Below are 24009 nucleotides of genomic sequence, written 5' to 3'. Positions count from 1 at the left end.
TCATAGTGGGTGAACTTTCAGTGTTCGCAATATCAACACAATGGTGAACCTAGTCATTATGGTATGGTATGGATGTAAAAAAATGGATAAACTATCATTTACCTCGCCGTCCAATAGGAAGAAATAGACTAATCCAGCACCCAGTGAGATCAATAACACACCTTTGAATTTTTTTGTGTTTAGCATATTAAAGGATTTGGAATATTCGATTAAGATAATATCTGTACAAATTTGGTAAAGTAAGATATAGTCAGCATTATTTATTACAATTATATCTTAAAGTTGCCAGTGTAAGTGCAATAATAATAATAATATATATTAAATATAATTAGATAATGCATTCTAATTACTTGATAAAAAAAGAAATTAAATTCAGAGGTCAATTGCAGGAAAACGTGTCCTGATAGGTGAAAAATTTTCTTGAAAAAAATATGAAAAATTAACGAAAACGTTATGCAAAAATTTTGAGAACATTAAGGTTTTTCGCAAAAAATATTTGAAATGTTTGGAGAAAATCTAATACTTTAACAAGTTAAAGTATTTTTAATAACTTATAACCAGGTATCAGAATAGAATAGAAAAGATTTTGTCCAAAAGTGAACTAGAACAACAAAAATGCTTTTATATATTATTTTAAGTAATTGAATTTTTGGCTGACCATGCAGCTGTTTCTAGTATTGCTAAATACCCATCATCTGTGGTCTTGGAAATAATTCTTATATTTAATTATTTGTAAATAGTTTTTTAAGACTGCAAGTGCCAGAAATTGAACTTGTGCCCTGGCACGAAAATCATATTTTATTATTTTTGAAATATTTTATTCCAGGACTATTTAAGTCCTTCGTTCAAATTTTGTTTATCGCTCACATTATTGATACAGCATTCTATAAATTCTTAATAAATGTTTTAAAAGAATTATAGTAAAAAAATACTCATGTGATTCAACAAAATTCCTTCAAATAATGCGTTCTTATAATAATAAGGCACTGATAATTCAATAAATATTGCCAAGGCCGATGCTCAGTGAAGCGATAAAAGTGCTTAGCTATCCGCGGACCACCCTAAGTTGGCTGATCTCATTAATTACTAGACATTGAAACTTTAAATAGACACTTGCAGACTCTGTCTAGAAAAAAAGAAGATAGCGGTGCACGAGGATGACTGTCTTTGGACACCATTAGATTGATAATGACTTGTAGCCAACCTCAAGCTAAATGAGCTCCTTGCAATAACAAGAAATGTAGTTATGCGAACGGAAGCCATTTTAGTGAACGGAAACCATTTAATGACATCCCAGAATCGAAGGACGAAAAAGGACCCAAGTCATTTCGTGGTCTTCTACAGCTAATCCTTTACTTTAGTGTAGTCACTTCATGGACAGTGCGTTTTCCCAACGTCCCATAATACATATATCCAATAAATATTGTTGTAAAAATTTCCAATTCTAATGGAATTCAGGTATTTATGGGTTAAAGAATTGGTAAAGTATTCAAAATAAATGAATAAATCATTTTTAAAACATCGATACTTTTATAAGATTATTTTCAGCTATAGGCTTTTACAACCCTCTGTATCTCAGGTAACAGTGATTTAAAAAAATCAAAATTTAGACCAAATTTCATGTTCATTTAAAATCAACTTAAAAATAGTTCAAAATCTGTATTTCATCCTTTTTTAATGAAATCGTGGCCATACTATTGAAAAGTACTATATATGTAACAAATAGTAAAAAAAAAATTAAAAAATATTATGTCATAGACATCAAAGGTGTTGTATGTTGTTTGTATAAATTTACTCATTCCCTTTAAAAGGCACTTCAACATCTAGCAAAGATAGGCATATTACAAAGATGTCGATATATCAATAAGTGAAGAATTTCATTGACAAAAACACTACTATATTATCCTATAGAGTGTAAATATAAAATACAATATGTTTATTTCCTATAAGAAAAGACTAGGCACATTCATAGATGTGATTAAGAAGTTCATCATGAAATAATTCCACGCCCTGATTGTGTAATGGAGTCATTATTGTAATTTAAAAGCGAGATCCACGAGATAATGGCTTCTCTAAATATCAAAGAAAAAAAACCACTTTTGTGTAACAGTCTACGTTTAAAGACTTTTTTTTAATCCTCAAATAAACAAAATTGAAATAAAAAACTGACCGGTTTCTCACAATTCAGGTTGCTGGCTGCATCAATGGATAATGGACCTAACTGTTGAAGCAAAGCAAACACCATTGGTAAAAAATATTTAAATATTATTTTTTTTCAAATATTTTGAATATATGTGGTTTCTGTCAGTTTGCCGCTAGAGAAATATGTTTGAAACCAAATCTCACAGCTCCCGTTTCCACTACGTTTTCAAAAAGTTAGAGCTTTATATCACTAAATTTATTGACGTTAATCCGTATAAATTAATACCTTTAATTACATTAAAAACAACAGCTATTCGATCTGGAAAGGCATAATGTTTTATTTATTTATATGATCTATTTCTAGAGATCATCAAATCATCAAATCCTTCCTCTAATAACTCATTTACTTTTCTAACATTATAGTATATTATATAGCACAGTATTCTTAAAATAAAATCCGTTCAAGGCATTTTCAATTGCACATAGAAAAATCAATCTTTACTCATAGCTCTTGGCAACGTTAACGGTAACATTCCAAGTTTTTTTATTTTTGAATAAATACGTCCTAATCATACTAATAGTCATGCACAGCACCTCAGAAGAACAGCCAATTTTTCAGATTGCGTTGGTTACTAATAAATCACATTAGGATTGTCTTTATTCCAATTGTGATAATTATTTATTAACAAAGCTACTGAGATTGAAGTGCAGTTTGTAAACATTTTTACTAAATATTTTTTGGATACACACATTAATAATTTATAAACGCTATTCGGCCATAAGTCTGCATAGAGGTTTAAATGAAAATATTATGTCGAGAGAACACCCTCCTTAATACTCGTATATCTATATTAAGTTGCGACCAAAGTATTTGATTTGTGATTACTCTTGATTACTCTTTCTCAACTACTTACTGGGATCAATCATTCCAATTTATAGAAATATGCCTTGAAGATTAAAAAGATTTCACGACATACAAGTATCGTATTATAAACTCAATATACAAGCCGCAAAAGAACAGACTTATCAATGTAAGAGCAGATAGAGAAAAATTTAGAGTATATAACCAGAAACCTGAAGCCAAAGGTCTATGAAAATAAAACTGTACGACAGGCTAATACGTTCTTCTATGTACTGGTACCAAGAATCATGATGACGAAACGCTGAATTTGACCCTCGCAAGCAATAAGGCTGTCAGCCTTATTTTTTATGACAATATTCTTAATCTCCATTTTATTGCCAAAACTTTGAACTGAGTAATATAGTATTGTGTAACCAAAGAATGCAAAGGCTAGGAGAAATGCTAGATTCTTGTTCTTGGATCTGGTACTAAATATACATTAAGACTGAAAAGTTTTCGGAAATTCTCATTTAAAATTCGCGCGCTGTATATTTTTCGATATTTTAAGTTTATGTAGTTTGGCAGCACTGTCCTTAATTACTATGCCAAAAATGAGCGCGATCTGTCAGACAGTTCGTTTACGGCAGCTGTTGAAACCAGTTCCCCTCAGTAGTGCGTTGCGAAATGTCTTCGACGGTCGTACGACCGTCCTGAAAGGCTTTGTACCACTCATAAACTTGAGTTTTCGATAAAACTGATTCCCCATAAGCCTTTTGTAGCATTCGCAACGATTCTGCACACGAAATTTCGTTCGAAACACAAAATTTGATGCAAACTCTTTGTCCAATATTTTTTTCCATTGTTTTTTTCGCAACGCACTACTGAGGTGAACTGGTTTCAACAGCTGCCGTAAACGAACTGTCTGACAGATCGCGCTCATTTTTGTCATATTAATTGTCCTTAATTGCTGCCAAACTACATAAACTTAAAATATCGAAAAATATACAGCGCGCGAATTTTAAATGAGAATTTCCGAAAACTTTTCGGTCTTAATGTATAATGTCCAGGCAGTAATTTGTAATCATTACATATTTTATAATTACATAAATAACTATTTATGTGATGAGTGTTCTTCCTATCCAACTTGTGACCGAGTCTAAAAAAATATCCACCTCTAGTATAATTAATATTATAAAGGCTTGTGTGACACTTAGTAATCAGTCTTGTAGTTGTTAGTGACCTCCTTGTAACTTATAAGTCATTTTAGGTGAATCAGTAAATATCAAGAAATTTCATTCAAATATGTGTGATATTTTGATACAAACTAAAATTTGCTACAAACACCAGCTAGGTCTGGTAAGTTAATTCTCTACATCTTAAGAATCCACATACGCTTTTTAAGCTCATTGCGTTGTAGTATTAAACACAAAGGATTTAAAACCATTTTAAACATTTAGATGCGTCTTAAGTGCAGAGACTACTACTGACTAAGATCCTTTTGGAAAAAAGTCATTAGCAAAGATAAAAAAGCACAAATATTTTGAAACAGTTTAACTGTCTGACAGTATAAATATAAGAACTTTTAGATAAAATAAATTAAAAACATAAAATAAATAAAAATCAAAAGGAATCACCTTAAAAATACGCGTACTCCTAATGGTGAATGAATTGAACTTTAATATAGCATTTCATTATTTGAAGCAATAAATATATGCCAATACTTTGGAAATTGTCTCAAATAGTTATGATACTCAATCGTGGCAAACCAAGCAATGATGTCGCATTGGATAGACTCATTTCGTTGCAGTGTTTATATTAAAGTTGCATGAAAAGCTATTTTAAACTTTTGTCTATTGTTATAGATATACCTATATATGGTTTCAGCTCATAACAGTTTGAAAAAATGCTGAGGCTATAGATGGAGCATTCGATTATGACCTCTAATATCATATCTTAAAAGAATGCGTTTCCGTGTTAAATATCACAATGCTTATTCATTATTACTAGAAATAAAGTCAGATGTACCATACAAAAACACTGTTAATCCATTATTTTAGGGCCTACAATAAGTGATATATTTGTTGAAGGCGATGGCAAAATAATAACTTTTACAGATGATAAAACCTTTTCCTTCCAACCTATAAACGATTCAAAATGGTTTTAAATGAACCTCAAAATTTTTTTTACACATTTAAACCGTTAATAAAAGTGTTTATTTTTACCGAATATTTCATAGGGTTTAGCTCTTTTAATCGCGAAATGAGTTTCTAAAAATACTACAATGACCTACTAGTTGGAAAAATAATTTTTGGCAGACGTGTGCAGAGAATGCACAACCGCCCCATCATGTTTACAAGTTTTGTACCCCTTTTGTAAGTATCAAGGTACTAATATTGAAATACATTACTATTAATATAGTCTTCCTTTGTAGACTTCACAGTCTTCCTTTATAAATAGAACAATTATGATGAAGTTGTGGAGATATAATACCACAATTGATATTGTTGGCAACAACTGGTTTATAAATTACAATAGTATTAGAATCATGTGTATGGCTATTTAAAACCTCTCAAGCTCTTAAAGTTGTAGAGATAACTAAAGGCTTATCAATTTATATAAGTTATGTGTACTTTCCAATTTAATTTAGTGTCGCATATAAGTACCTGGTATTTGACCTACTGCGAAAAGATAAGAGGTGGTGTTTGTTGCTTCTTATATTTAGATAAGATTAATAATATTGAGCTTATTTAAAATGTTCCGCAGTAATTGTGGGATAAATGGTAAAATCCGAGTTAACATGTAAATATGTTTCAACTAACTGAACGAGCTACTGTTGTTGTTGTTGTAACCCGCCGGGACCTGCTTGTGAAGTCCCTTTGGGGGTGGTCGAACGGCACTTGGTTGTCTTTGACGAGTGGCTCCGGGACGTAGACCCGGCCGTTCTTGGAACGAGCTACTTGTCAACCATTGTTAAGTATAACTATTTCTAATACATTGCGTTTTCGGTCTACCAAGGATGTTTTTATTTGTATACAAAACAATTTTTGGTTTTGTAATTATAGTGGAGTCTGGTTTCTCAGAATTAAATACGCGCTAAAAGATATAGAGCTTACGCTTAGCTTCTGTTTGAGGACAGGCTTAATTAATCGAGATTTCTTAAATTTTACTTTTGTTTTTTTTCGTTAGATTTAGTGTTAATGTATACTAAGTTTAAATGTATAGAATTAACACTCATCTCACATACATGATATACATGATATAGTTTGCCTATAATCAAATAGAAGCAAAGCAATTGATTGGTCTAGATCTCATCTCGCCATTCAATAAAGTTGTTGAACTAATAGAACGGAGCGTCTTTAAATGATTATTTTTTAAATTTTGAGTCCAAGCTTCGTTTAAAAAAAAACAAAAATGCTACTTATCTCCTCTGATATTCGCTGGAAAATGTGGGTAATAAAAGTTCTCAGTTCTTGAATTATCTATCTAACAATGTATGCATTAATTGCCTGCATCATTAAAGTGACACAAAGTTTTCTCAACTTTTAATAGGGACCTCCATATTTAAAATTCCTTTAATCAAATAGTGCCTTAAATATTTTCCATAGCATCAGAAACAGTCCACTTCTTAACGTGTAAGTAGGGACATCTTTGACATCTACCTATATATTATAACTACACATCATGATATTGAAGTGAAAAAAATTTTAAATATATATATACATATTGATTATAAGTAACAGCAACAAACATATCATTTATCATTTTCGTACTCATAAATAATATAAATAAATGTTTTCTTTTCATATGTTACTACATATATATACTACATATGTTACGATCACTTAATACCCTCTATTCAATTTTGATCTTTCTTGGCATGTTATCAGTTTACACATTCTTACAAACTTTCACAAACTTTATTCTTACGTTAGAATGAATATTTTTAAGTCATAAAGTAAATAATACAATTTTTTTAAATTTAGTTTGCAGTTTTATTACATTCTACAAAATATTTCTAAACATAAGCAAATGTATTCTAAGGTGGGATCAATAAAATTAAAGTTTATTATTGTACTATTAAAAAATAATATAATTTAATAGATGCTCGAAATCAATGTTTAAGTATTGATCCATTAAATTTATTTTTCAGCTTTGGCATTTATTTTCGTTCTTATTTTAGTACTTTTAAGTGGCACTTCTTCTTCAATATTAATGCTATCTAATGTCGTTATTTTAGATTCATTATTCCATGACTGTAATTCTCCAGATCCAAGTACCACATAAACAAGAGCACCTGAGATGTAAGTAACTGCTAATACCCAAAACACTTTTTGCCACTGACGATAATTAGATTCCTTTAAAGTAGATTAAAAAATATTTTTAATAAGCTTATGTAAAGAAAAAATCATAATTACAAATACTACAACTTATATATATTATATATATCCTATCACCAATATATAAAATTAATTCACTATAATACGTATAGTTATATATATACTACACATTATTATAGTATACTATACCAACCGTAAATTAATAATATACTATATAGAAGCATACTAACTGCTTCTACATTACGAAAATTTAATTATTATTAAACTATATAAAAATAATCATAGAATTAACTGATTTTTCATAATTAAATAAGAATGTACAATTTTTATTTTTTAAAAAGTTGCACTAACAATACTTTCAATTTATATATAAAGTTAATAGGTATTATATTTATTTAAAAGCATCTAAGTATAATTTTCTGCTGTCTGAATAAAAGCTCGTATACTTTTAGGTATACACTAATATTATTTTGAAATAATAAAATATTTTTTATTAAAATAGAAAGAATTTTTTTTTGCATTCTAACACTGTATTATAAAAGTTTTTCTATGAATAATATACACAATTGCATACGAAACCAAACGTTTCCAAAAGAGTATCATATATATCATCTATTTTGTAAAAGAACAAAGAAAACAAAGAGCTGTCTTTTTCGGAGCGACGGAGACTGATTGCAAAAAAATGGTAAATAACAAAATAATAGAAAATTTTTTATTAATAATTGTTTTATTATTAATAATTAATATTATTAATAATATAGATTTATTCAACTTTTGAAATATTTGAAGCATCATAGCTTTCGAGCCCATTTAAGTATTGAGAGGCATCAGATAAAAGTATATTTGGTGGACTAATGTACAAACTAAACTATTTGAATATACTGTTTTTTAGATATTGGAAATTTTTTTTCATTTCTTGAAAAATTATTATTTTATTTATTATTTTATTTATTATTTTATTTATTATTTTATTTATTATTTTATTATTTATTTGAAATTTAAATTATAGAATCCAATTTATAATTTACATTAGTAATTATATTATATTTCAGTAAAGTACTAGTAATTCTTTTTGGGGTCTTTCTACTATAAACCCAAAAAATGAAATTTACAGCAAATAAATGATGTAAGCTAATTTGATATGAGATCTTAAATGATTAAGTTTAAACTAAAATAAAAATACATACTTATTATTATGAAATATTAAATAAATTGGAATAAAAAATATAAAAAAATTTAAGCATGAAGATTTGAAATTAACTTTATAATTATATATAATACATATTACTTACATCTCCTTGCATTAACATTGCCACCATTCCTGATGATAGAAAGCCACCAAGTGAAGAAAATGTATTTGCTAATCCAAAAATAGTTCCACTAAAATTGGGAGCAATATCCAAGCCATTACCTAAGTAGCCAGCTGTAACAGCGCCATGAGTAAAAAGAGCAAATGTAAATATAATGACAGACCATGCAGCATCCCGCCCGAGAAATACTTGGGCAACCATTAGAAATCCTGGCGTTAAAAGTGCTGTAAGATTTTAAATAAAAATTTAATTAATATACTAATTATACGAGTTCACTACATAACATAATATATGTATAAAAAATAATTAATAAGGCAAATTACGATGCTTGTTTGGTATCATTAATGTATATTTAAAAGTTTCAATAATGTTGATTAGTGCCAATAAAAAAAGTATAGAGGTTTTATATACAAATAACATATGTACATACATATTTGTAATTTGCTATTTAAGTTTTGCATAATACACATATAGTTAATTACAGCGAATTTATATATTAACCATGGAATTAAAATTTATTTTCTGGCGATAAATAAATGTAAGTTATATGCATTTGTAATATATCTTCCACTAAGTTACCCCCATAAATCCCTACCCCTGTGAAGACGCTTTTGAAAATTAATGGGCGCACAGTTAACTACATTGCTGAAAAGCTCAGGGTTGTTATATGCAAAAAATTGTAATAAAAATTATTTATTTGCTAAAATAAAAATTTTTCTATTTTTGTATAGAAATTAGAAATATAAAAATGATCTATATATAATTTTTTATTTTTTAAGCATATTTTTTATATATTAACATTTGAAATATTTTTGAAGACTTGAAATTTCACGAATTTAAAAGTTTGATCTTAACTACGATATTATCAAAATAGTATTACTCATTTATTATGTTCCTTATTGACAATGAAAGCTTAATTAATTCTCTTCTTTATATATTATAAAATAAAAGTTTGGGCCTTTTCTAAAATTTCATAACAATATTTTTTTGTAGAATTCAATATTTCTTAACTATTGGTTTTCGTATAATTGAAAAAGCACGCGTTAGATTTTTAAATCACAATTATTTTTTTTAAATCCTATAAATATTACGCATTTTAACTAGTTCATTTTAATAAATAAATCAACACTTTTTATTATAAAAAAAAAAAACATCTCTGCGTTCTCAACAACGTTGTAAAATTCGTTCTCATTAAAACTGGAGGTTTAGAAGGGAAAAATGGCAGATAATACATTTGGCGTTAAGACTCAGATGAACTATAAATGAAATAAATTTGAGTAACTTTATGAAAAATCTGAAGACAAGGGATTTTTACAAATTTTTCAGTCTAGATGATGATAAGCAAATATAAATTATAAGAAAATCAAAAAGATTTATATTCAAGCTTTGGGAACAAAACAATTCTTAAAATGTTCTTGAATGAAGGCACTAAATGTAAAGCAATAAATACCGTTGCTGACCTATTTATTTGATATTATTAACAGACCCTTTTATATATATTGGCACAATTGTTATCAAGTACAATTTAATCCAAAAAGCAATCTCTTTCATGAAAGATACGCAGACGATTCGTAATAACACTCTGCAGATAGTTTCAGACACAAGTCATTAACTTAATATAGCATTTTTTTCAGAAATTCATCTGCAATTTACCATTTAAAATATACTATAAAAAACCGAAAAAGGAAATGAAAAACCCAATAAATAATAAATATATTTATCATTCTAAAATACAAACTAATTGAAAATAATTACTCAATGTGTATGAATTATAGACACTAAAATATTCAAATAATTTGTTTTGCTGATTATATTTTTACATCCTCTGTGGCTTCACACAGACTGATGAATAATTAACTATTTAATAGAAAATAAAGTCGATTCACTGAGTAAATTTACATGAGCTCTATGATTCCATGAAAGGTCGGATCTACATCACGGTAACAGTTGTTCTAACAACCAAACACCATTCCCCAATCTGATTTGAAAACAACAACAACAATAATACTTGCACTATTTTCCAAATATTGATAAGCGGTAAATTTGCATTTAAGAAATTGCCACTTCAATGTGAAATACGTGGGTTTTGCAATATTCATCAATTAATCGTGGTGAAAAAGTTAAATATAAACGTTAAATATGTGGATGTATAGACAAAACAATTGATCTAACATACTTATATTGAGATGTAGTTAGTTTGTAGCTTTATATCGCATACATAGAAATAACAACCTAATAAATACTTCTTATAAATTCTGATCTCATCTAAAAACAAAAAGGTAAACATCATTGATGGAGTTATCCAATTTAATAGGAACAGAAATTATTAAATAAACCACTGTACTAAAGCAGACACACAGTGCAAACCATTACCATAGTCCTTACTTACAGTAGTTCACTAATAAAATTGGTTCATAAGCAACTGAATATAAACTTGACAATTCACAATATCACTACATATTGGATACCCATGCAAATGTTAGAAGATTTTTCAATCTGCAATCGCCTAAAGAAAAATTATACAAATGTAGAACCTAGATTACTGGCTAGCAGAGCATATATTCTTATGAGAAAATTTAACCAGGAATCTACTATTTGAGAAATTTAAAATTAATTTGAACTTAAATTGATGTAGTGAAACTTGAAAATAAAATATTGAAGCTTTTAGCAAAAACTACATAAAAATTGATTTACTTGCATTAGCTTCATCAATGCAATAAATCTATGTCCATTTTTATATGTAACGTAAATTGATTGCAAAATGAATGTCAAGTGTTCCTAAAGTAATTCATTGTCAAACTAATTCTCTGTCATTAGGAAATAGTTACGTATAATAATAATTAATAATTAAAGATAGTCAACCATTTCAATAGTTTAGACAAGTGTAGTTTTATCGCTGTTGAAACTTTAATGGTACAAGCAATTAAAAAACCAGTAAAATCCACTTTACATCAGCTTTTAAACAAAAAAAAATATTTATATAAAATAAAATAAATTTAAACAAACCAAAAGAAGTGAATATTTTTCTTGTCGCCGTTGTTGATAGAATTCTTTTCTTGCGTAAATAATCTGCATAACATGATGAACTGAACGCCATAACATATTTTCCAAGATATGGCAAGGATGAAAATAGACCATTCTACATAACCAAATAAATGAAATAATATATGTATATTAAAATTCTATAATATGTAACATATAACAATATTACCTCTTTAATATCAAATTTAAGAACGGTTTCCATATAGGTGGGCAGTTGATGCACGAGAGTAAAGAAGCCGTACACAGATAGCGCATGCGTGACGATAATTGCCCAAACAGCAGAGGAGCTTAAAAGTTGACCCCAGGGAACTCGACTTGCATGGATTTTAGATGTTGTAGTACCAATAGCTTCTTCAATCTCCCGGCGTTCTTCTGGCGAAATACGTGGATGTGTAGCTGGAGTTTCATATACAAAAGTAAACCAAGCAAAAGACCATAGCAAACCAACAGCACCTTTAAAAAAAATTAAAATAAAATTTAATAGATTAAAAAATTGACAAATTAGTACATAAAAAAATATGTCATACATATTTTATTTTATTTGACCTTCTTTATAATTAATAAAGAATTTATATACAGAAGTTGTCACGATTTTTTCAAAGAATGTGTGCAACATTTTATTATTGGAACGTAATTTACAATCAGTGCTCATTCTTAAGCTTTTGTGAAGAAATATTATTGTGGCAACCATTTAAGAAGTCAAAAATATTTACTGAATAATCCAATTTGGAGTGTAGAGTGCAACAAAAAAGAGAAGTAACAGCCCATTCAAAAGGAAACAAGGAAATAATAACTTGAGAAACGAAAAATATAATATAATACATTAACAATAAATTCACACTAAACAGCAATGCTTATTAAAAATTACAAGATAATAATATGTACAACTGGTTATAAGATCACATTATACATAATCTAATATGTTCTATTATAATAGAAAATTGTAACCACACTATTTTAATAATAGAACAAAAAGATAATGATCCATTGGTATAGCCAGAAATCCACTGGAGGATCTATAACAGGAGGGTCTATAAATAATTTATTAATTGAAATGCTTTTATTTGATAAATAATAAAATAAAAATACAAAAAATATATAAGGAATTCACTTAAAAACTGTGAACATAATTGCAAATAATATATCTTGGAGATGAATACGTCAAGAAAAAGCACAGGACAAAAAGTTGTTTATATAAAAATATTTTAAATATCCACTATTTTCGAATCCTTAACTACAAAAAAATAGACCATTTACACTAAAATCAACAAAATCTTATTTCAATAATTTTCACTTTACATGCATTTCTAAATTTTACTAGTTACAAACCTTAGTGCGCAAATGTTTTCCTCTGATATTCTGGTATTTTAGTGGATAATTGTTCTCTGGAGATAAAGAAGGTCCTTTTTATTTTTCCCGCGAGTGGAAATAAAAATAAATTAATTCAATTCCTCTAAAAGAGTGGCATGTATCATGTAAAAAGATTTGAATTTATTTCTACTTTTACACTAATCGAAATATGAAAATATTATTGTTTATATTATAAATGTACATAACATCTTTGAAATATTAAATCAATATAAATCGAAGAAAATAAATAATATTAATATTATCCATTCAAAAAACACATCAAAAACTTTTAACGCATATCGTAATAATCTTATAACTTTTAACACATGCGAAACAGTCTTTGAAAACGAGGATTTTCAAATATATCTGACGTTCAAAATTTTGACTGTTAAATCTTTATTTTTCGTTAAACGTGTATTCACGTCTTTCAAAGAGAAGAAACATTTACCATTAACAAACCGTTTAAAATAGACTAAACCTATGTGCTACATGTGGTTCTAAGAACGGCCGGAACTATATCCCGAAGCTACTCGTTGATCTAGATGACTGCTGTTCAATACCTCCCAAAGGGATGATACAAGCATACCCCGCGGGTTACAACAACATTTGATCATTGATAAAAATATTATTTAAACATTTTAAATACAATAATAATTTAATAAGACAATTTAAATTATATGATTTATTCAAAAAATATACACGTTTGACTTGATGACGATGGAAAAAAAAAACAAAAAACTATAGCAGTAAGCAAGAATTATAATATTAAAGTGAAACTAAAAAGAACTTATACAATAACGAAGAAAAAATTAAGTACTAAAAAAAATTATATATAAAATGAGCAAGTAAGATTGCAACGTAATGAATATATGTACTTCGTTATAATAAACTGAAATTACATATTACATATCTATAATATATACCTGTTAAATAGAAAACGCTTGACCATCCAGCGACATCCATAAGAAATCCACATATCGGCATGGTAATGGCAGCTCCCAACGATGAAGCTAAAATATAAAGAAAATAATTCAAATATCGACAACTAGCATATAATATGGTCTGTATACATTAATACAAAAAAAAATTTTATATATATTTATATATATGTATATATCTTCAAGTATGTACGTTTTTTTTTAAGTTGTAAATATTTATTAAAAATAAGCGACATGGAAGAGGATAGTGAAAAATCAAATGTCAATTATTCTATAAAAGTTAGAAGGGTTAGAATAAAAATGATAAGACAACAACAAAAATTTTAGTTAATTTAATTAAAATTTAGCTACCATATTTCAACATTCCAAATATTAGGAAATATTTCCAAAGACCACTGATGATGAGTATTTGGCAATACTTAAGACAAATTTCAATAAATTAATTAAAATTTTTGTTGTTATCTTCTCATTTCTATTCGAACCCTTTTAAATTTTAATTAGTTTCTTCTCGTCAAATTAACATTTTCAATTATTCTTTTTAGATTGTTGAATCGATATAATGAAATTGTACTTACTAATAGGACACTATGTGTTATTGTATGACGTGAAATTATAATAATACATGACTTGTGGAAACTTTGCTGCTAACACTATTCTATTAATTTGTCTACCACTTAAGATTAAAAGTTTTTTTTTGTATTATATCTGACAAATAACACTTCCAAGAACTTGTCTTAGTTAAATATCTTTGACGTATGCAAATTTGTTTAACGTATTTTTGTAATTTAGGATTTGTAGACAAGATAATAAATCAGTCATAAAAGCTACTCATACGTTGCAGAATAGTATGCAGAGATCAGCAAAGAGTACAATAAAAATGACTTAAGAAAAAAAAAAGGTGACACATGTCTTTCCAATAAATTCGGTGAAATTTTTAATTTCAAAGTTTTGTTAATTGAACATAAAATCTTAATGACTATTAGCAAATTTTATAATTGTTAAACCAGTTCAATCACAATTATTAGACACAAAACCAGTCGAAAATTTGAAACATTTCAAAGGTCAAACTACATTCAGCGATTAATCAGCAACGTCTGCTAAAAATTTTTAACACTTTTTTTAACGGTAGCTTAAGATAGTCTAAGTTGTTTTCTATAAATAACATATCTTTGCGTGCTTAATTATAACAATAACCATTTAAATGCTAAAATCGCGCATTTAAAACAATTAGAACCCAACTGCTAAATATTTGCATTAATATGATTTACTAATTCTCACAAAATGCTGTCAAAACCAGTGCGCACAATTAACGTGTACACAAGACTATAGAACTTACACTACTTGACTAGATTATAATACAAAGCATGTGAGGAGGATATATCAATATATACATAAATTTTGATCCCTAGTTAGAATCTTTTTCCAGTCTAAAATTTTGATGATATTTTAACATCCCAATTATTTATACATTCTTACATTAAGGATATTTTAACATTGACAATAATTGAGCAGAGGTTTTCTACAGTATATTTGGTGCCACAAACGGCCGAGTCTACGTTTTGGAGCCACTCGTTGGCAGCGACGACCCAGTACCGTTCGACACTTCCCAAAAGGACTTCACAAGCAGGTCCCACCGGGTTACACAACGACAGTATATTTTATAATTTTTTTTACATTATTTAAGAAGAGTTTTAAAAGTTTGGCTATATTTAAATTTCTTATTCTTATTTTCAGTTTAGTGCAGTTAGCTGGACTTTGAATTTTGTTTATTTATATACATATATTTGAGTTAAGTTGAATACTATGCAATTAATGTAAATTTTTTTTAGCAAACGGATAAAAATAATGTCTACTGTTTTTTTAATTAAATTAATAACTGATTGCTTCCACCACGAATAGCTGGCAGTAGTCTCTAATATATTCCTGCAATGTTTGGTTGATCATATTTCCAAAAGTAAATATCGAAATGAACTAAAAAGTAAATTAATTTTAAATATTGACACAGAGATTTTTGGCTTTGTTCATATTACAAATAATAATTTATTAGCGAGCAAATTGGTCATTTAAGCAGAAAAAAAACTATAATTAATTATTAATATTTAAAAACAATTTATATTTTATTAATGTATTTTTCCGATATTTCGACTATTTTCGCTAGTCATCTTCAGGGAAACAAATATTTATAAGGACCAAAATAATATCATAAGGATATAAGGATCAAAAATATCAAATAATTAGAAATGTAATCTCGCAAAGGGCGAAGGTGGTACTGTGACGTTTTCAAAATCCATGTTATTGACTGTTTAGATGAATTATTCTTTGTTATATTTTAGTAACGTAACATTATTTTACTTTTATGGTATCCCAAATAAATAAATTAAAATGTTTTAAATAATTGATTACGTTAATTAACAAAGACCTTAGTTCCTATTTCTTTGTACAATTGGTTCAAAAAATTAGTATTCAATCATTGCATTGCAAATAAAATATTTTTTGTATAGCAACAATTTGTATTAATAATGCTGATAGTGATAGAATTGTAAAAGATAAATTAATAAAGAATTAGTAAAACTAAATTTATCATTATCAGCGTATTTTTAATTTTCTCCACAAATATCATGTGAACATATGTTTTAAATTTTGCGACCCTCTAACCTATTCAGTGATTTGTATTGGCCCGCGATATTATCTGGTCTGGACAGCCCTGATCTAAACATTTATAAAAAGGTAGTTCATAAAATAAAGTGATCTCTAAATTATTACGATCAAAATATATCATTATTTTTATATCTTTAGTTTATGATTCAACAAATCATTTTTCATCTATATTAATTCTAATATTTTTGAATCTATTTAAAATCTATTTAAACATTTTTGCAAATAATTTTTATGTCGAGAAACACTGCTAATTGGAGTGATGTGATTTCTATTGCAGTTTATCAATCGACTATTTTCTGAATTTAGAAAATGTAAATAGACTTTATAATACATATTTAAAGAACATAATTTTTATAATATTATCAAATAAATAAAAATTAATTAGTTGCTACCTATTTTTTTTTTTATATACATTTTAAAATTGTTTTTTGTTTATTTAATTTCAGAAATAACCGGATCCACATCTGCAAAATTTTCTCCACTACGTTACAATTATTGTTGCAGACTTAATCAATGTACCACTTATTTTCAATAGTGAAAAGCTTTACCCTTAACAGATTCTGCTGTGATAACGAAGTGTCTATGAAAAATCTGATCACCAACTGTGATCCATTAGGCCACAGAAGAAACAAAATTTTAAGTGCGTACCACCTAGAGGAAACTTCCTCCGAAGGAGCTGGTTCGATTCCTCGCGATACCGAATATCTAAATATAAAGGGGTGCACAATAGATCAAGCTATTCACAGTGCATAGGGGACTTAGCCTAAGCAAAACTCCCCAATACCATTGACACTTAACCCTGCATCAATCATAAAACATGTTATTTGACGAGAATTTATCTTAACCGGAATAATGCTATATAAATTAGAATTCACAGATTAAGCGTATCAGAAAATGAAATAAAAAACTGTTGAAACCATAAGATCTAAATATTTATCAGTTCGTTTAAAAAATCAGTTGGAAATGATAAGAGAATTTAATCTCTCTATTTATGCTAACATCAGTAGGCAAGATTAAAATCAGTTACATATTATTTAAACATTAAATTTTTATGTGATCAAGTAACAAATTGTTTTACTATCTAAATCAAGATGTACTATTTGAAGTTATAAAGTAAACAGTAGCTTGCTACAATAGTTAATCATTTCCTGAGAAATTAGTAGAAAAAGCTAGTAAAAAATATACAATATAAAAATTCTCACATATGTTAAAAATTTTACAGCAACACAGAGGTACCCCAAGTAATATTAAGGTCCTGATGAATATATATGGTCTCAGTTGTTTATCAAATTATACAGGGTAGCCCAATTAAACTGCAATCAACTTCAAATTGCTGCAACTGTCAAATTATTGACATTACTTGGCCCATATTTCGCATTATGATAGTTTAACTATCATAATATTTAGAAATCTTAATTTTTTTCGAAAGATCAGTATTATGTTAACACTATATTTGAGCACAACCACAAATGGATATTGCCAGAACCCTCGAATACAATTTCTCAAAAAAAATAAACTATGCTTTTATCAAATATAAAACAACCAAGCAACGAATATAGACAAATGAGCTCAAAAAACAGCCTCAAAGCTTCAAAAAGGGTATCATTTTTTTGATGATCCAGAAAAAACTATATTTGATAGAACGAAGGACTTGTTGCGATTGTACAACCTAATAAGAAAAATTCACTAATTGAAAAATTCGTAAACTAATAAAATAATTGAGTTTTGCGACTTTATTTGTGCGATTTTTTTATGCGTTTTTTTTTTGTGCGATTTTTGTTGTGCGATTTTTTTTTGTGTGGTTTATAAAATTGCAACATAATTGACAAAGTTATCAACTACATATGTGAGTGTTATGTGATATATATTTTGTGAAAAATTAAACATTTACAATTGTGCGCAGGTATTCAAATAACATTTTTCTTGTAACAGATCATTAACAATTTGTAACAGTCCATTAAATAAATGACACATTTTTATCTTAAAAGTAGGCATAAAATATAAACAATATAATCTTAGTAAGTTAGAATGTAAGTAAATTTTTTTGTAGAGGTTTTCGAAAAGTAGTAAACTACAACAACAAATTGTATTTTTATATTAATATAATAATTGAATTTTTGGCTGACCATACAGCTGTTTTGAGTATTGCCAAATAACCATTAACAGTGGTCTTGAAAATAATTCTTGTATTAAATTAATCGTAATTATTCGTACCAGGAATCAAACTTGTGTCCTGTAAAATTTGAAGCTCAGAGTCAGCGCTTCTTAACCAACTGACCCCAAGCCGTACTTGACTTTTATGTTCGCACATTTTGTTAATTGGCTGTGAAAGTTTTATGAACAAATTCACTTACTGTGTTAATGTTAGAATGAAATCATAAACCAGCTGTAGAATATTTGAATTAATTTATTATATTTTTATTTTTAATTGTTAAATTTCAATACTATTCTGTTTGTGTAACTTTTTTTGATACGATTCCTATCAAGCACATAAAAAAATACTTTTTAATTGTGTTTCGATAAGTACTTTTTATAGCTACAGCCGAAGTTTTAAAGGATTTTTTAATGCACGTTTTTTTATGCAGTCCCTATCCACCACACAAAAACAGATTTGACTGTACTTATTTTAAAACAAATAGTTTTGATTAAATTACTACGATTATGTTAGAATCTCATGAAATTTTTTATCTCTCTGAAGTGCTATTCCAATCATACACTTTCGACCAGAAAAAAAATGCATGTCAAAAAGAATAGTAAAAAAAAAAAGAAGTATAAATGTACCAAGCAAACCAAGACCCTTGGATAATTAAACTTTTGACCCTCTATATAACCTAAGCTAACATATTTAAATTCAGATTTGTTTACCAGCCAAGGTACACAAAATAATTAAAAGTGATTTAATAAAAATTTAGGAAGAAAAATGTCAAACAATGACTTATCTAAGCACATTGCAGTAAATGGTTAAGTTCATTTTAGATATATATGTAGTATAAAAATTCGCTTCAGAAAAAGCTTTACAGTAGACGACTGTATCAAATGTGCTCTATGGAGAGGTTTTTAACTATAAAAACCAATTGAGAAAATATTTGCGTATTTTGTTGAATATCAACTGAAGTAAAACTTAAAGCCATAAATGTTATGAGCAACCGAACAATTGCAAGTAGATCAGATCACATGAAATGAATAATTGATCAAACAGAAAATAAGCCTTCGTTATAATTATTCATATGTCTATTATTAAGTTGATAAGACAAACAACTTAGTCAGTGGGTTGGCTTCGATGTAGAAATTTTGTGATGTGGAAAAGTGATGTGGAGAGGCATGTTGTGAATAGAAGTGCAAAAAAAAATCGCATAGCTGGTATGGAATCTTAAGGCAGTTCGAATTGTCTGTTGACTTTCTATTAATTAATTTCAGTTTTTTTACTTTATTGTTCATAAAATTGTTTTGATTTTGTATGCTAAAATAAAAGAACATCAATAAATGGGAGTGTCTCTGCAAAGTCAATTAAAAAATTAATAGCGAACTGCTAAATTGAAATCAAGGCCTTTGTTTAAGTCAAATTGTAAAATCTAAAAATATAAGCTATACCATAATAAAAACAAAAAAAACCATTTAATAATACAGTAAATTGTAATTTAAAGCGCTGATAATAGAGTAACAAAATAAATGTTTGTATTTTAGTACAAAGAATTAGTGGATTCAAGGTAATAAAAGTAGTATATAATTAAATTAAAAAAACTGTAAAATACAATATGAAAGTTCATGTAAAGTAAATAACTTAATTGTCATTAAAAAGTACATTTATGACACAGTGCTATCTCAAGTGAAACATTGACAATACATCAGCTCAAACTATACAAATATTTTGTTTAAATTTAAGTCAAAATGCCGGTCTCACTTCAATGTTTATATGTTAACTTTGAATTATAGTCTTAATTAATATTTATTTGTATTTCTTATTACACCAGTCTAACTGCGTATTTGTATTTGTTTTTTCACTTTTGCTAATGAACACTTATGTGTTCATTAATAATTACTCGTGTTGAATACAGCTACGTGCAGTCGGGCAGAAAGATTCCAGAGACTCTTATTAAGAGTTAAAGGAACTTTAAAATAACATATATAAACTAATATAAATATTCAATCCATATATAAGAATAATATTACGAAAAGAATCTCGATGTTAATAATACTAAAATAGTGTTGCAAATTGATAAAATCTCATATAAACTAATATAAATTTTTAATCCATATATAAGAATAATGCTAAGAAATGAATCTCGATGTTAATAATACTAAAATAGTGTTGCCAATTGATGAAATCTAATACTTATAACATTTTTTGAAACTTCAAACTCTAACTTTTCCAACTAAAGTTTAAAAAATCGAGGATCAATATTTATATTATAAACGTTGGACTATAAGGATTGACGCTTAGAGCTATAAGGATTGTTAGATATCAGCAAGCGTTTCCACTGAGAAATGATCTTGTTTGACCATGGTTTACTATTTGAGCACGATTATTTTTGTTACAATGACACGTAAAAATTTGGGACGATTTTCGATGTGGATTGAAAATTTGGAACGAGTATATGTAGCTGCAGTTGTAGGTAACTCATTCTGATCTGAAAAGCAAGCAAATGAAAGGAAAAACTTTACGCAATGAAACCAAATAGGAAGAATGAAAGAGCATAAGGTAGGAATAAGGAAATAAATACAAGAATAGGTTGACAAAAATGCATCAATAAAGTTATTCCTATTTCAAGCGAAGGTATCACGAGAAAACGTGTTTAATTGCGGATCGCGAATGGCAGTCCCTCAAATACGAAACTCGTAATGGTACTCTAAAATAAATTGTACTGCCAGCCAGTAAATTTTAATGCTGCACAAAAACTAATTAGGAAAGAATTTCATTAAACACATAAGGTCATGTTGACGCAACCTTAGACATTCGTTTCATCAATTTACATGGTTTGTGAAGTTCATTGTCATGTCCTTTACTTTAAAATTCAATCATTATTTTCAACAGTATGCAAAAATATGAAATAATTATTTAACCGTGAAAGAAATTAGATCTCTTTAGATCACATATAATTTGACAAAATCTCAAAAAATCTCAAATGACATTATAAAATTATGGAGGGTGATAAACCATGTAATTATATGTATTAGCCTGAAATTAAACTTAAATTATTGTTATTGGTCCTGAATGGCATTTGGTAATCAAACTCGATGTGTAGCTCCGGAATTTAGACCCGGCTGCTTTTGGAACCAAACAGAGATGGACTGTATAGTTGTTTTATTATGAACCAAACAAACATTGTTTGCATGATCGTTAGATTTTTTTTTTGAAAAACTAGTCATTCGACAACACAGTTATTAGAATAACGAAAAGCTTGAATTGTGTTTGTAACTCTTAATAATACAGTAACATTTGTTTGCCAAAAGTGCTCCAAGAAAGAGAAGAACCAACCGATAAAGACGAATAATTCATTAATAACAACAACAGAATTTCCGACCATTCGAAGCTGAGAAATAATGGATCAACTGCAATATAGTTGATTTCTTTTCATGTGAAATGTGCGGATGCGCTCTCTTTTCGCATCCGCACATTTCACATAAATTGCCTGGTAAAATATGTCATTTAATAACCAATCTTTAGAAGTGTTTCAAGCGGAAATAGAATGAATGTTATGGCAAAAGGTTTGAATAAGTGCAGAAGTTTAGAGACTAAAAACAAACTATATTGAAAACAATTAAAACATCTTTAATAAAAAATTGCTGTTTTTTACTATTACATTCACGACATATGTAAAGTGTAAATTTTCTATTACAAATTGAGTTATGATGACGACAATGAACTTCTTTCGGAGATAAATAGTTTTTTGATAACACTCAAGAACAACACATTCCACTACATACAGTCAACAACATATTTTTAATCTTAATGAAGTCGGAATGGAAAATGTTTATTGAATTTAAAGTTTTCATTCAGAGTTACTTTCGTCTATATCTTCATACTAGATATATAAATATTAACCTAGTCAATTACATAGCAAAATAGTGAAAAACACCATTATTTTTAGTGCTTAATGCTATTAATAATGTTATGGTAAGAAACATTATTAAGTGAAGAATTCTTTAGATTTATGTATGTATATGTGATATATTCGTAATCTTTACAAAACAAGCAACAGTTTGAAATTCTTTAGAATAAACACACTAATTTTTTTCAAACAATATAATAAACTGGCTGAATGCCAATTTCTTGAATAATTAATTAATAATTGCTTTTTACAGCTAGTTCACTAGATTACGAGCTTACCACAAAGGGAGTCACACAGGATATGCCCAGGAAGCCATTCCTAGAATAAATGAAAGAAAATTACTTTTCGAAAGAAAAGACATTAAATATTATAGACTTGAGTATATATTGAAACCTTTTCAGATTTAAATTAAACTTAAAATAAAATATTTTATATTTTTTGTGTGGTCACGAGGACAAGTTCATGAAATTATTAAACACACATTCGTTAAATTTATAAAATAATTAATGCAAAATTTTTTTTTAAAAAATTACACACATATATGGAATAAATGCCTATTAACAATAACAATATAATATAAATCAAAATGTCCAATATGCATACTTATATGCACGAAATTAGAATATTTATTACCAGCTTCATTTAAACTATTAGTTTTCTCTCGTTCTATTAAATATTAAAGAAAAAATTTATTTGATAAATATACAAAATAATATGTACTTTTACATATGTATATCGAATAAATTAACAATAGCTTTTCTCAAAGAATCAAATGCATAAACTAAATTATGTTGAATTAAATAATAATGTTTTAAGGGTAATGTTTCTCAACAACTGAATTTCGAAGAAACTGGTGCAAATCTTCTGCACGATTCTATAACAGGTATAGGTCATTATTGGGTTGTGAAACCATGAATGATAACAAACATACACTTTTATACATATAAATTTATAAAATCATACAAATTTCTTGTTTCATACCACATTACGAAATCCTCTGAAGCAATAGGCAGAGATATAATTTTAAAAAAAATTGGGAGTTTAAACGTCCAGCAGCTCTGGCCCATACCTAGTGCAGAACCATTAGCGCTGAGCTTAACACCGCAAATTACTCCTGGAAAGAAATTTGGCATGATGCTCCCAATAGAGTAAGTAATAGAGTAAGAAGATTTTGGAGAAGTGGACTACAGTAAGTAAGTAACAACAACTTAACTAATAGTATGCATTACATATCACAAACGATTATTTAGGATACCTTATTTAGTAATTAAAACGCATCGATTTATAGATATTGTTTACCTAAAGCAAAAAGGATGTATGGATTGATAATGAGTTATTTTA

At 27.8% G+C, this 24009-nt stretch overlaps 1 protein-coding gene across 2 annotated transcripts in view; it reads right to left on the bottom strand.

Moving 5' to 3' along the window:
• Positions 1 to 6991: 6991 nt before the first annotated feature.
• LOC119687763 (sialin) overlaps positions 6992 to 24009 on the bottom strand; it is a 42464-nt gene continuing 25446 nt past the window's right edge. For both annotated transcript variants that reach the window (XM_038102226.1, XM_038102227.1), the window contains exons 4-8: positions 13946 to 14032; positions 11842 to 12125; positions 11637 to 11769; positions 8613 to 8854; positions 6992 to 7338 (exon numbers count right to left, since the gene is read on the bottom strand). In XM_038102226.1, the coding sequence (XP_037958154.1) occupies positions 7123 to 7338; positions 8613 to 8854; positions 11637 to 11769; positions 11842 to 12125; positions 13946 to 14032 (962 nt within the window). In that variant the 3' untranslated portion in view covers positions 6992 to 7122. The remainder of the gene's footprint in view (positions 7339 to 8612; positions 8855 to 11636; positions 11770 to 11841; positions 12126 to 13945; positions 14033 to 24009) is intronic.

This window comes from Teleopsis dalmanni, chromosome X (genome assembly GCF_002237135.1).
Source record: "Teleopsis dalmanni isolate 2A chromosome X, ASM223713v2, whole genome shotgun sequence".
In the NCBI taxonomy this organism is placed as follows: Eukaryota; Metazoa; Arthropoda; class Insecta; order Diptera; family Diopsidae; genus Teleopsis; species Teleopsis dalmanni.
The sequence above is the reverse complement of the archived record's forward strand: the minus strand, read 5'-3'. Positions and strand labels throughout refer to the sequence as shown.